General features: G+C 45.9%; 1 protein-coding gene across 1 annotated transcript in view; it reads right to left on the minus strand.

Moving 5' to 3' along the window:
* The window catches only part of TTLL5 (tubulin tyrosine ligase like 5), a 98,194-nt gene that overhangs the window by 78,274 nt on the left and 7,390 nt on the right, over nucleotides 1-12,530 (minus strand). Inside the window, exons 4-8 of the mRNA XM_078608704.1 lie at nucleotides 11,157-11,239; nucleotides 10,527-10,633; nucleotides 8,908-9,038; nucleotides 6,783-6,865; nucleotides 6,218-6,287 (exon numbers count right to left, since the gene is read on the minus strand). Coding sequence (XP_078464830.1) covers nucleotides 6,218-6,287; nucleotides 6,783-6,865; nucleotides 8,908-9,038; nucleotides 10,527-10,633; nucleotides 11,157-11,239 — 474 coding nt within the window. The remainder of the gene's footprint in view (nucleotides 1-6,217; nucleotides 6,288-6,782; nucleotides 6,866-8,907; nucleotides 9,039-10,526; nucleotides 10,634-11,156; nucleotides 11,240-12,530) is intronic.

The raw sequence follows: 12,530 nt of genomic DNA on the forward strand, positions 1-12,530 counted from the left end.
GTTTTATTTCTGGATTTGGCCAAGAACGGGTCGTGGATCCCTCACCGCTTCACCAACCCTGCACTGACCACCATGGTGAAGTAACATTAGAAAAAAAAAACCTGTAACTGACATGACGAGGGCAGAACAAAGAGGTGAGAGCGGATGAGAGCCTGAACATGTGAGAGCCTGAACAGGTGAGAGCCTGAACAGGTGAGAGCCTGAACAGGTGAGAGACTGAACAGGTGAGAGACTGAACAGGTGAGAGCCTGAACAGGTGAGAGCCTGAACAGGTGAGAGACTGAATGGTGAGAAACTAAACGCGTGAGACCCTAAAGGGGTGAGAGAGACTGATTTGTGTGAGAGCCTGGAGGGGTGAGAGCCGAAACGGGTAAAGCCTGGACGGGTGAGAGCATGGACAGAAGATGAATGGTGCTTGGATGATGCAAATTTGTAGTAAGAGAGCGTTCCAGACACCTAGTGTTGTCCAGCCAGTACAGTCATGGTTTTGGGTACAATGAGCACGTTATGAGCCGTGCTTCGGAGAAACATCGCAGTTTGCTGTGATATGTGGAGAAGGGTGGAGAGGCATGATGCGAGACCTTGAAAGACTGGTTACACTCTATTATTTTCTTACTTAAAAAAAAACCTGAAACAGGGAACCAACCCCGACTCACAGACATGCCTGGCTCAATAAATCTACTGCGCCGGCTCCGACACACCTTGGAAGCCGTAACCATGTAGAACACAGGCGCTGGCTGTTTTTTTTTCCACAATTACTCCAAACATTCAAAAAATGTTATTACGGCTTAAGTGGACGCCTTTGAAGCCGAGCCCGGTCTGAATGGGTTCCACCGCGACTCCCACGCCCCTTCTCTCATGTGGCTTCACGCCCGCACGGGCGCAGGGAATTCCTCTCTCCCTAAAGCCTCGTGCTCTCAGTTGTTTTCAATGTTCCGGTCGCCACCTGCGCAGTGATTTGTACGCGTTGGGGTGGGCGGGGGCGTTTGCCCTGCAGGGGTGCGAAGCCACGCGGCTTGATGTCTCGCTGTGTGAAACCGATCATCTCCCTGTCTGGGTGTCTCTTCTGTCTCTCTGTGCGTCTCGATCTGTGTGCGTCTCTGTCTGGGTCTGCCTGTCTGTGTGTCTCTGTGTGTATCTTTGCCTGTCAGCATATCTGTGTGTCGCTGTCATTTCCGTGTGCTTTTCTTGTGTCCATCTCTCTGCCCGTCTATTATTAAGTTTGTCTGTTTGCCAGTATTTATATCCGTGTGCAACATGTGTGTCTTGTATTCTTTACTGTGTGTCTGTTTCATTATCTGTCTCTCTGAACAGTTGTCCATCAATTTAAAGCTTTCGTGACTGCAGGGATTCATCTTCTTGGTTCTTTCGGTAAAGTCATGTAGAAGGGAAATAATAAAATAATACAAATAAAACGTAATAAAATTCTCACGACGTTTCAGCCACAACGCAAGCAGCCGTCCTCAGGTGTAGAACAGGGCTGTCGGAAAGACAGCGTCATTCGGACAGCGTCAATCGGACACTGTCTTTCCGACAGCCCCGTTCTACACCTGAGGACGGCTGCTTGCGTTGTGGCCGAAACGTCGTGAGAATTTTTATTTTATTATGTTTTATTTTTATTATTTTATTATTTCCCTTCTACGTGACTTTACCGAAAGAACCAAGAAGAGCTGTCCATCAGTCTCTTTTCCCATACATCCATCTGTGTTCTTTCATGTCCATTTGCTTCTGTCCGTCTCTTTTACAGTGTGTTGGTGTATCTGTTTGTCCGTTCTATTTGTCCACCTCTCCGTGTTGTAGTCCACCTGTCGAGCGTATTTACTTCCAAGACGTTCTCCCCATCGGTTTGTCTCTTTGCATGTGCCACCCTGCCCACTTTCGTGGTTTGCTGGGGTAAGGCCGCATGGTGGGATACTATAAGTGGACCTTGAAGGTCAAATGTCGACTATGTAACAGTTGAGGGATGCAGCAGGTGTGGTGACATCCATCGCAATGGCCGCGACGACCTATTGACCTTGACGAACAAAACAAATGCCACCCCTGTAGTTCTCCTCATTGTATCCTAATCTTGCAACTGGAATTTAAAGCGGCTAGAATTGCTTTGCCCCCCCCCCCCCATTACAATATCAATTGTATCTGAAATGACCAGGGGCAGGCGCAATCACCATTCCCCACAAATGGGAAATAAAAGACACGGCAAAAGTGCAACTGCGGTGCACGGCAAAGAACGGCGCAATCGTATCGTGAGCTCGCGTCCACTGCGAGCGCTTTCTTCCAAGGGCACCGGTGGGATGTACTCCTTGTCCTCCGAAGCCAGCAGCTGGATTCACAACTCAAGACGTCCACGTTAAAGTTACCACTCAATTCATATCCACGTGAAATAGAGACAGAGAGAGAAATAAGACCACTTTTTTTTCTATCTCCGTGACTTTACCGAAAGACCTAAAGAATAAGCATGAACACTTCAAGAAATATTATAAGCTTTTAGCTGATATCCTTTAAGGGTCTATCTTATACAGAAACTACACTATTAAGTTGCAAGTTGTTTTCTATTTTTCCATCGGTTCTTGGGCAGGTGGTTCGATGCCTCTATGGTTTGGATCAAGAATCGCTATTTACAGAATCATCGACACACCATCCCAGCCCCGAGTGACAGAGCCCTTGCCGCAAACGCCGGGATTCCCCACATCAAGGGAGACAAAAGACTTACTTTAGAGAGCAGCGCTCACTGAAGTGGTCAACTGGAGCTTGTGAAAACGCTTGCCAAGTGCCGACAGCAATAAAGCACACTCGCACGTGACCCAGTTTGTCTCACTCCATGCTGTGCTCAGTTACTGGCTTTATTAATCAATCACACACACACACGTGTGTGCAGGCTCATCCAAGCCAGATACATGCTTACTCACTACCAGTGACACCGCACCGGTCTTCTATTCAGTAGGCTTGTAACAATCTATCCCCCCCCAGCGATTTGATGAGCTGTCACACAATTCGGGGCTGCGATTGATTCCACGACCTCGTCTCGTATTTACCGTCAGAGCTACGGCTATGGGAAGCAGAGGGTGCTGCAGCAGAGTCCACTGTTGTACTGATCGTCTACGCTCCCCGCGTTCCCCAACCTGCACTGACCGGCTTAGTGAAGCATGGCCACGACCCACACATCGTGGGGGAGCCCCTCTTCCAGTAGTAGACTGACAAAGGGATTCATATTGTTGGTTCTTTCGGTAAAGTAACGTAGATGGGAAATAATAAAATAATACAAATTAAACAATTACATTCTCACGACGTTTCGATTGCAACACAAGCAATCATCATCAGGTGTTTTGCAGTCGAAACGTCGTGATAAATTAATTGTTATATTTTATTATTTTATTATTTCCCTTCTACGTGACTTTACCGAAAGAACCAAGAATATGAATCCCTGCAGTCACGAAAGCTTTAAATCTAAATTTGACAAAGGGCTGTCACCGTATACACGTTTCGCATCTCAGTTGTATTTCTTTCTCTTTATCTCGCCTCGTCTCGGCAATTTTGTTTTACCCTCCCGTATGCACATTGGAGAAGTTGAGATGGGTCTGCCAGTTTTGATGTCAATTCCAGGTGACATAAGTCAGGAGGGTTAATTGAGATTATTGCCCTGTCTTCATTATTTCATGAGGAATTCCGGGTTTGTGCAGCTTAGATAGCCATCGAATTTGAAAAAAGTTATAATCCTGTAATTTTGTAGATAACATTAATAAAGAAAGTCTTGCACTCCTTATTTTGCTTGTTTACATCCGGTTTGAAAATGTTGATGTTCCACCAGCAGACCGTCCCAATTTAGAAACTCTACGGGTTCCCAGTCCACACGCATCCAGCCATGTAAACAACCCGCTCTGTCAACTCCGCATTTCTCGGAAGAGATTTACAGCTACGAGGCCTCAGCTCAGCCTCCCCTGCAAACTCCATCTCGGCAGCCAGATATCAATCCCTCTTTCGCATATGCAGTCTGTTCTCCTGTAACGCGTGTTTTCACAACGCACATTGGATATAACGCGATGAGGGTATTAGGGAACGCATTTTTTCACAACGCGGATGTGAATTTGACATAACGCGATTGAGCGAACAGAACTACGTTGCGCGAGTAGAAATAAGCGGTTGTATGGCCGCTTCAGCGTAGCATCACCACACAAGGTATTGGGATGCTGCTGGATGCTTCTTCAATGCTACCCACGTGCCTCAGTCTTTGTTCGACCTACGTACGCATCTTAACTGTTATCGCGGACTGTGCTTCACCCTATAGTATATATTATTTATTATAACGCAATTTTACATAACATGGTGTTCTTCAGAAATGCAACTACCACGTTATAGGAGAAGAGATTGTATTGGTATGAAACGCATAAGAGGTGCAGCCCTGTAACTGCTGGCTCACGTCACTGATGGCGGAAGGACCTCCGCCAGAATAATCTCTAGAGAGCCCCTCTAGAGGGTGTTTGGTCTACTCTTCCGCGTTAGCCAGATGCCTTGGAAGAGGTGGTAGTACCCACACTTTACCCCACCACACACGTAATGCCGACTGACCAACTGCGGTGATCCCATGCATAGTGCTGGATAGTCAGAGGCTGAAGAATTAATAAACTTGTCTTGATGTTTTAATTGCCATGGCGGGAGATTGAATCGAACCATCGACCTGGATCGCAAGTAAAGTGCACTAACCCATATACCGTGGCAACAGCCAATAACAGTACAATTGTCGAATAATAGAGAATGGATTCTATAGCCAAACAAATTATATATTCCAGGAATTGAGTGTCTCAGACAAAAGGGCAGGACGTTCCACACGTCACATTTTAAGAACCAAGGGTCTGCCATTTCTTCCATTGGACTTGTTGATTGATCATGGCTAATGAGTCAGAGTACTCTCTTTTAGAATGGTTCTGCATTGGGTTATAAGTTTAACATGTTTCCCACCGATTAATAATGAGCACCTGGAGCAAACCCACGTGCGCAACACTATCCCCATACAGATGGAAACAGATGGAGATTAGTTGACTTGCTGTACTGCCTTCTGGGGAGCCAGCGCATGGCACTTCCTAGACGCCTACGAGAAGGGAGCTTCACAACATGTGTGCGATCCACAGACACTCACCTCCAGTGCAGCATAGCCACCACTGCCCGGCTATGTCCGCCGCCTGGATGATGATGATGATGATAAAGGTATCTAATTTTTATTACTACGCTTGTTTACCCAGGAAAGCCTCAACGACTCTCGTGACTCTTTTTCAAGAGGAGCCACAGTAATAACCAGGGCGGGTCAAACCACTGGATTGAACCGTGAACTTCTGGCACAAGCGGCGAACCCGTCACCCCTTACCCATGTCACCGCCCCCATTTCTAGATTCCCCATTCAACCTAAAGGTCACTTCACGAGCCTAGGAAACTCGTATTCTGTCTAAGAGAGCCAAAGGGTTTTTTTGTTCAATCGCAGTAACTTTCATCTTGGAATGGAATCAATGTATTCAGTACAAGGGGCACTTGCTGGGAATAAAGAACCATTCTAAACACCAGACACCGTGTCTACGGCTGCCCTCCTCAATGTTGGTACTTTCAATAGTTGAAAAAAACTTCCGCTAGACTACGTCGCTGACAAACACGGACGCTTCCAAACCACCGTGTCTGGCGGTGGCCACTGTGACATGTCTGCAATGAAACACAGAAGCCATGGCCGCGAGGCATCTGGTGTGAAGGGAGGGAGGCAGGGGTGTGTTTGCAGAGCACGACTGCTCCCTGGTGAGAGAAACTGCCCTTCCGAACACAGACCACAAAGCACCCTTCACGTGAAACCACTCGAAAAGAATAAATTCCGATCATTTCAGGGGCTGGCTGACTGGCTGGCGAGGGATCACGAGGTCATCGTGGCCAATGCCACTGATGCCACCACAACTCACCACTGCTTCCGTCCTTCTGCCGGATTTTGACCTCAAAAGCTCTGCTCTGAGATCTCATCACCACCATCGCCATCTGGCTTTATAGATCTTCTGCTTGGTCATTAGCTTGGTGCCAATATTATGCCTAACGGTAAATGGGCCTTGCCCCCCCCCCCCACCCGAGACTCCTCTGTTATACGGCCAAAGCTCTGAAATGTACGAACGACAGTGGCGTTACTCCCACATCTGCCGTGCTTAAATGGGAAGCCCAAGTGCACAACGGGTCTCCTCCCTTGCCCAGAACTGACCGTCAATGAGCAGAGGGTTCCCCAGGTATCGCGACACGAGGATGTTCTCGTCCATCGTCACCTGGTTGGGCTGCAGGTAGACGGGCAGACGGAGAAGGCAACACGTCGGCATCATTATCGCCATCGTAAGCATCAGCGGACATCACCAATAGCGGTAATCGTTGCCGAGGTTTGAATTTGTGCTGTATGTGGGTAAGAAATCGAATATGAGACGTGCGTTTTTTGGGTTGCGTCCGCTTTTGCTTTTCTTTGCTTTTTTTAACAAAACGCGAGCTCGTTCCAGCCCGCCACACGGCTCACAAAACCGGGAATCAAAATTCGCCGAGAACTGTCCCGACACCGATGCAACTGAGCCGTATATGGGGGGGGGGGGGGAGGGGGGGTAAAATGTGGGGAGAGGGGTCCGCTGCTTCAACTAAATGAGGATGCCACGTCGGGGAGAAGATGAACATTTTAATTGGGGGGGGGAGGCGGATGACAGGGGAGAGGAAGTCTAACCATCGTAATGAGGAACATCTGGGGTGAGGAGGGGGTTGAATCTGCTTTTAAAACAACCACCACTTACGCTGTTGACGAGGTAGACTCCTCGTCCCCGTGATGACGCCACTGGTTTCACAATCCACGGCCCCCGGTCTTTAGAGTGGGCGGCTACACAAGTTGCAAATGGAAAGACAAGTCGGTACAATCAAATAGAGCAAGATTACTATGTCAACGTTATATTTATTTATCATTCTTTTTTTTATTCATCATTGATATGTGGTCTAGGCCATCCCATGATCTGGCCAAATTTGTGGAGTTATGCCACTCCTTCACATGACATAGCCAAGAAAATGTAATTACCACGCGGTATACAAGTGTTTAACGCGCTAATTATTATCCATAATAACGACACATTCATGTTTACGCGATCTAACCCAAAAAACCTTTATTATCGAAAAAAATTGGTCGCAAAATCCCACGTGTTAAAACTGCGCTAATTATTGTTTTATCAGCTGACCGTAAAGTTTGAAGCACAATTCTTACAACCAAATTTAGCGGCAATTAGATACTCGACATTTCGCTTCAGACCCAGGAAGTAAGAAAAAAAATCGGGGAAATGAGACGGACTTTATTTTGGCTACGTTGGGTGGTGGCGGGTCATAATGGCACAAATTTGGCCGGATTATCACGTGGCCTGACCAAAAATAACATATTATAAATCGTAATATTTGCTGGGAAAACCCACGTGTCAAATGCGATTTATATTGTTCGCACTATCCCGATTGGTGCCATGAGACAAAGCATTCATTCGAATCTGTCACAGTGCAAGTACAAACCTTCGCGTTTGAGATGATGAAGATGTCAGTGATGACTGCGATGGTGTCAATAATGATAATGGCGATGAGGATGGTGGAAAAGATGGATGACAATTTACACGATGACGATAATGGTGATAATTACACAGATGACTTGAATTCTGGCGATGATGGTGATGATGCTGGTGATGAAGATGACAATTAGAATGACATGGATGATCATGATCATTGAATATGAAAATTATTACAATTGTTAATCCAGGAAAACCTCACAGGGGTCCTTGCTGTGTATAATCCAATTGAGAAATTTGCAGGTAATTTTCTAATTTGAACCATGATGCAGATATTTTTTAAACTATAAACTAAACATTTTTTTTATTTTACCAGGTAAGGCCCACTGAGCTATGTAACTATTTTTCAGAAGCGACCTGGCCACAAATTACAACTCAACAAAGTGACTTATAACGTGGAAATTTATAGCAGCCAAATTCTCTAAACGCACGTTTCTAAATATGGAGGGGAAAACACAAAGGACGGACGTGGTGAAAAATCCACACAACCACGGGGAGAACATGCAAACTCCAAATATACAGGCATCAGGGTTGGGATTGAACCGACGACCTCCTGTATACCAAGCGAAGTGGTTAACATCTCGCTACCATGGTGCCCTCAATGGCCTCGTCTTGTGAATGACGTAACAGGATCTTTAACGTCCAATGTGAAGTTTAATACACCCACAAAGTTATTATCAGGGCAGCCGCTGGATTCTAAGCGCGAACCGCTGCAACGAGTGGTGAAGGGACGACCGCTAGGCCATCCATCCTCAACCCAAATAAACACTCTGATAACACAGGTCAACACACTTTTTCTGGCATAAGGTATTCCAACGGTTTTAAGGTAATTTTGGGGTGCTGATTCAAAATCTGGCATCAGTTTTTGTGATATCAAATATTGCATTTTCAATAAAAACTGCAGAAGAAAAATAATAAATAAATGTGGATATCTACATAAAATGACATTATAAACACACTATCCTAAAAATACAGCACCATATTTAATCACTAAAGCAGTCACTGACTCGCAACAGCTTGCAATCATAAGTGACAGAGTTAATTTCGGGTAAAATCAATTAAAATGGGGTATGCCGATAGCATAAAAATGATGTGATAGAGCAAATCTGAGATCAGATTTGGAATCAGCACCCTGAAATTAGTCTAAAACAGCTGCAAAAGTCCAGGCCAGAAAAAAAAAAATTTTGTTGACCAGTGTAATCCTAGAGATGACTGGCGATCATGAAAACGATGCAGCTGGAGATGATGACGATGATAATGACAACGCTGCAAATGATGACGATAACCATGCAAATAATGAGGGCGATCTGATCCGTGCTCTCACAACAGAAGTCCTGATACTCTGCTGGTAGCAGGAAGGTGGCGGGGATGATGTTGAAATGCTTATGTCCATGGCTCTGCTGCATGCGCTGCATGTTCTTGCACAAGCGGTCTTTACGAGTCAGCTCATACGACCTACACACACACACAACAGACAAAGATCCCCCCTTATGGCCTTAACAGACTGTTGGGGAAAAGTGCTGTTAGTGAGAACCTATGAAGGCTGGCACGGAACACGAGGAGGTGGGTGGTCAGCACCACACCCGACCGCCTTTGTGTCCCCAGTGACGATGTTTACACACCACATCAGGTACACATTTGAGGCTGAGTCGACTTAGAGATCGTCACTTGTGTTGGCTGTGATCGGGAATCGAAATCGGGTCGCCAGGTTCGTAGCACAGCACGCTAATCGCTGCGCGACCACTCCCCACCACTCACACACACATACACACACAAACATTCCTAGTTTACTATTATAGCCTGGAGGCCGCTGGTGCCCCCCAGCAAGGCCATGGCAAGTGGTCCACGTAACTGTTGTAGATACAATGATTTATCATAAAACACAATAATTTTTACTGCTTGGCGGTTGTAAAAAATATTTAAGGGTTGAAGGTGTTTCGCAGGTGCAGAAAGGTTGGGAAACTGCTGCTGTGGGTAAAGGTTATTTTAGCGAGCACCTATTAAGGTCAGCAAGGCATGCACGAGAGGATGGTGTGGCCAGTACCATAACCTTCGTCTCCCCAAAGTGCTGACGTTTACACAACAGGTACTAATTTCAAACTGAGTCGATCTAGGGAGGACCCAGGACTGGTTATGATATCTTGACGTAAAGCTTTCGTGACTGCAGCAATTCATATTCTTTGGGTCTTTCGGTAAAGTCACGTAGATAGGTTCAAAGAAAATAACAAAAATAACAAAAAACTACAACGTTTCGATCGCAACACAAGCGTTCGTCATCAGGAAGGCTTGTGTTGCGATCGAAACGTCGTAGTTTTTTGTTATTTTCTTTGAACCTATCTACGTGACTTTACCGAAAGACCCAAAGAATATGGTTATGATATCATTCGCCACTGATATTGGACCTTATATGCAATCACTTTATATACATACGAATGTCAGTCATAGTCATGAATCAAACACGGATTTCTGAGTTTGGAGCAAAGTGCATTTAACCACTTATGCCACCAATCCCCATACATAGAACACACACACGCGTTCATTTCAGCAAAACACACACACGTAGCTGTATTCATGCAAGTCCCGTCTTGGACGAGTTAAGCCGCACCTCCGAATAGCACGGTTGGCCACGTATGGTGCAAAAGAAGTTCCTACATACATACAAGTCAACGCCTTTCCCTGGCAAATCAATGATGTAGGCACTGCTCATCTATTTGGCAGCCCTGAGCCGGTGGTGAGAATTCCACAAATGTATGACTGGGAGCCAGTCTCTCCACTGGACGCCCACTGTCCACTCGTGATGACGTATTATCCGTGTCAACGATTCCAGGGAGGAGATCACGATGGGCCGAACCACAACCCTCAACTGGGACTTTCACTCCCAACCTCCCAACCGGCAGCCAAGTCCTTTCGAACCGTAGCAGACCACATGACAGTGCTGCTCACCTGGGGAAATGGTTGACCTTCTGGAAGTCGGTGAGCGAGCGTAACGAGAAGGGCTTGGGGTGAGTGCCCGTCCACATCAGGTTGAAGTCATTGCTGCTCGGATGAACCTGTGTATTCAGTGGGAATGAGGATGGTGGAATGGATCAATGACAATTTACATGGTGATCATGATGGTTGTGAAAATGATATAGGTGATTATCAAAATGGTAGTGATGCAGGGGAATGATCAAGACAATTACAATGAAGCTAAAAATTATAATTATGATGGTGATGATCGTGACCGTGATCTGTAAATTTTTTCATGATGATGATGCCGGAGATAATGATAACCATATTAAATATAATGCAGCCTTCTGATCCATGCTCTCACAAGAGAAGTCCTACTACTCAGCAGGCAGCAGAGATACGAACACTCACAAACTCGCTCACATGCTCGCACTCTCACACAAGTACTACCGCACACGCACACACACTCACATTCTCGCATACTTGCTGTCATGCTTTGGCGCCCACTCATACTCGCTCACCCTCGCTCACCTTCTAACTCGCACTCACGTGCACTTACAAGCACTCACACTTGTACACATGCACTCGTACGCAAGGACTTTCGCTGACATGCTGTCCGCACACCTCATGGAAGCCATGGGAGCCCAGGATGTTCCTCACAAGCCGACTTTCAGTCCGTACAAACTTGTAGGCCAAGTGGTAGCGTTCTGCACACACAACACCGTCATCACCACCAACAGCATCTCCATTATGTTGCTTTAAGATGTTCTCGGTTCATATTTTGTTTGTTGCGGTTGCACCCGACTCAAGAGCCGCATGGCTCACAGGGCTATACCATATGAATGAAACTTGAAATTAAATTAAACTAAATTCATTACCCTTGATTCACACTTATCAATATTAAAAACAATGTTTTTATTTTACCAGGTAAGGTCCACTAAGTTATACAACTATTTTTCAGAAGTGACTTCGCCATAAATGATAGCTCAACGAAGTGGCTTATCGCGTGGAAATATATAGCAGCCAAACACTCTAAATGTATGTTTCTAAAAGTGGAGGGAAAAACCAGAGCACCCGGAGAAAAATCCACGCAACCACGGAGAGAACATGCAAACTCCAAATATTCATGCTGCAGGGTTGGGATCGAAACCACGACCTCCTCCATACCGGGCAAGACTGTTAACATTTCATCACCGTGGCACCCCATCACCACACAATATCTTACAATGGCAAAGTGTCTTCCTTCTCAAAGCGGGCGTGATGGGTGGCCATCTCCATTTCTGACACTGAGCCAATGTTGAGGTGAGTGTGCAGGGTAGCGGCATGGATTATCTAGTGTGCAGGTGGTACAGCTTCGCCCGGGCCCACGGGACGGTGCGGGGGGGGGCATGCGCGATGCTTGGAAGACAGCGGGACAAGTGTTCGTTGGGGTCCCTGACACTGCTGGCTGAAAGGCAACATTTGCATTTGCCCAGAGTGGCAGATTTTTGGAACTACTGGGGAGGGGCAGCAACGCCAAGTTGTGCAGTAGGGTGGCTGTTATTGGTTGGAATGTGCACGTGCAGGAAGTGTCACTAAATGTTTTGAGTGTGCATTAGCTGCACTGTAATAACTGCATTAGCTGTGCGGTAAGTGTGCTGTAAATGATTGGTAAGTGTGTATTAACTGTGCAGTAAGAACTGCATAAGTAAACGATTGGTAAGTGTGTATTAACTGTGCAGTAAGAACTGCATTAGCTGTGCAGTGTGCTTTAAATAATCAGAAACTGTGCATTAACTGTGGATTAAATCTTGACAAAGCTTTCGTGACTGCAGGAATTTATACTCATTGGGTCTTTCGGTAAAGTCACGTAGATAGAAAAATAATAAAACAATCACGACGTTTCGATCGCAACACAAGCAATCGTCCTTAGGTGAAACAATATATCTATTTTTTCACCTGAGAACGATTACATGACTTTACCAAAAGACCCAAAGAGTATGTTATTAAATGTGCATT

The sequence above is a fragment of the Lampetra planeri genome, chromosome 30, assembly GCF_965212315.1.
Source record: "Lampetra planeri chromosome 30, kcLamPlan1.2.h2, whole genome shotgun sequence".
NCBI classification, from domain to species: Eukaryota; Metazoa; Chordata; class Hyperoartia; order Petromyzontiformes; family Petromyzontidae; genus Lampetra; species Lampetra planeri.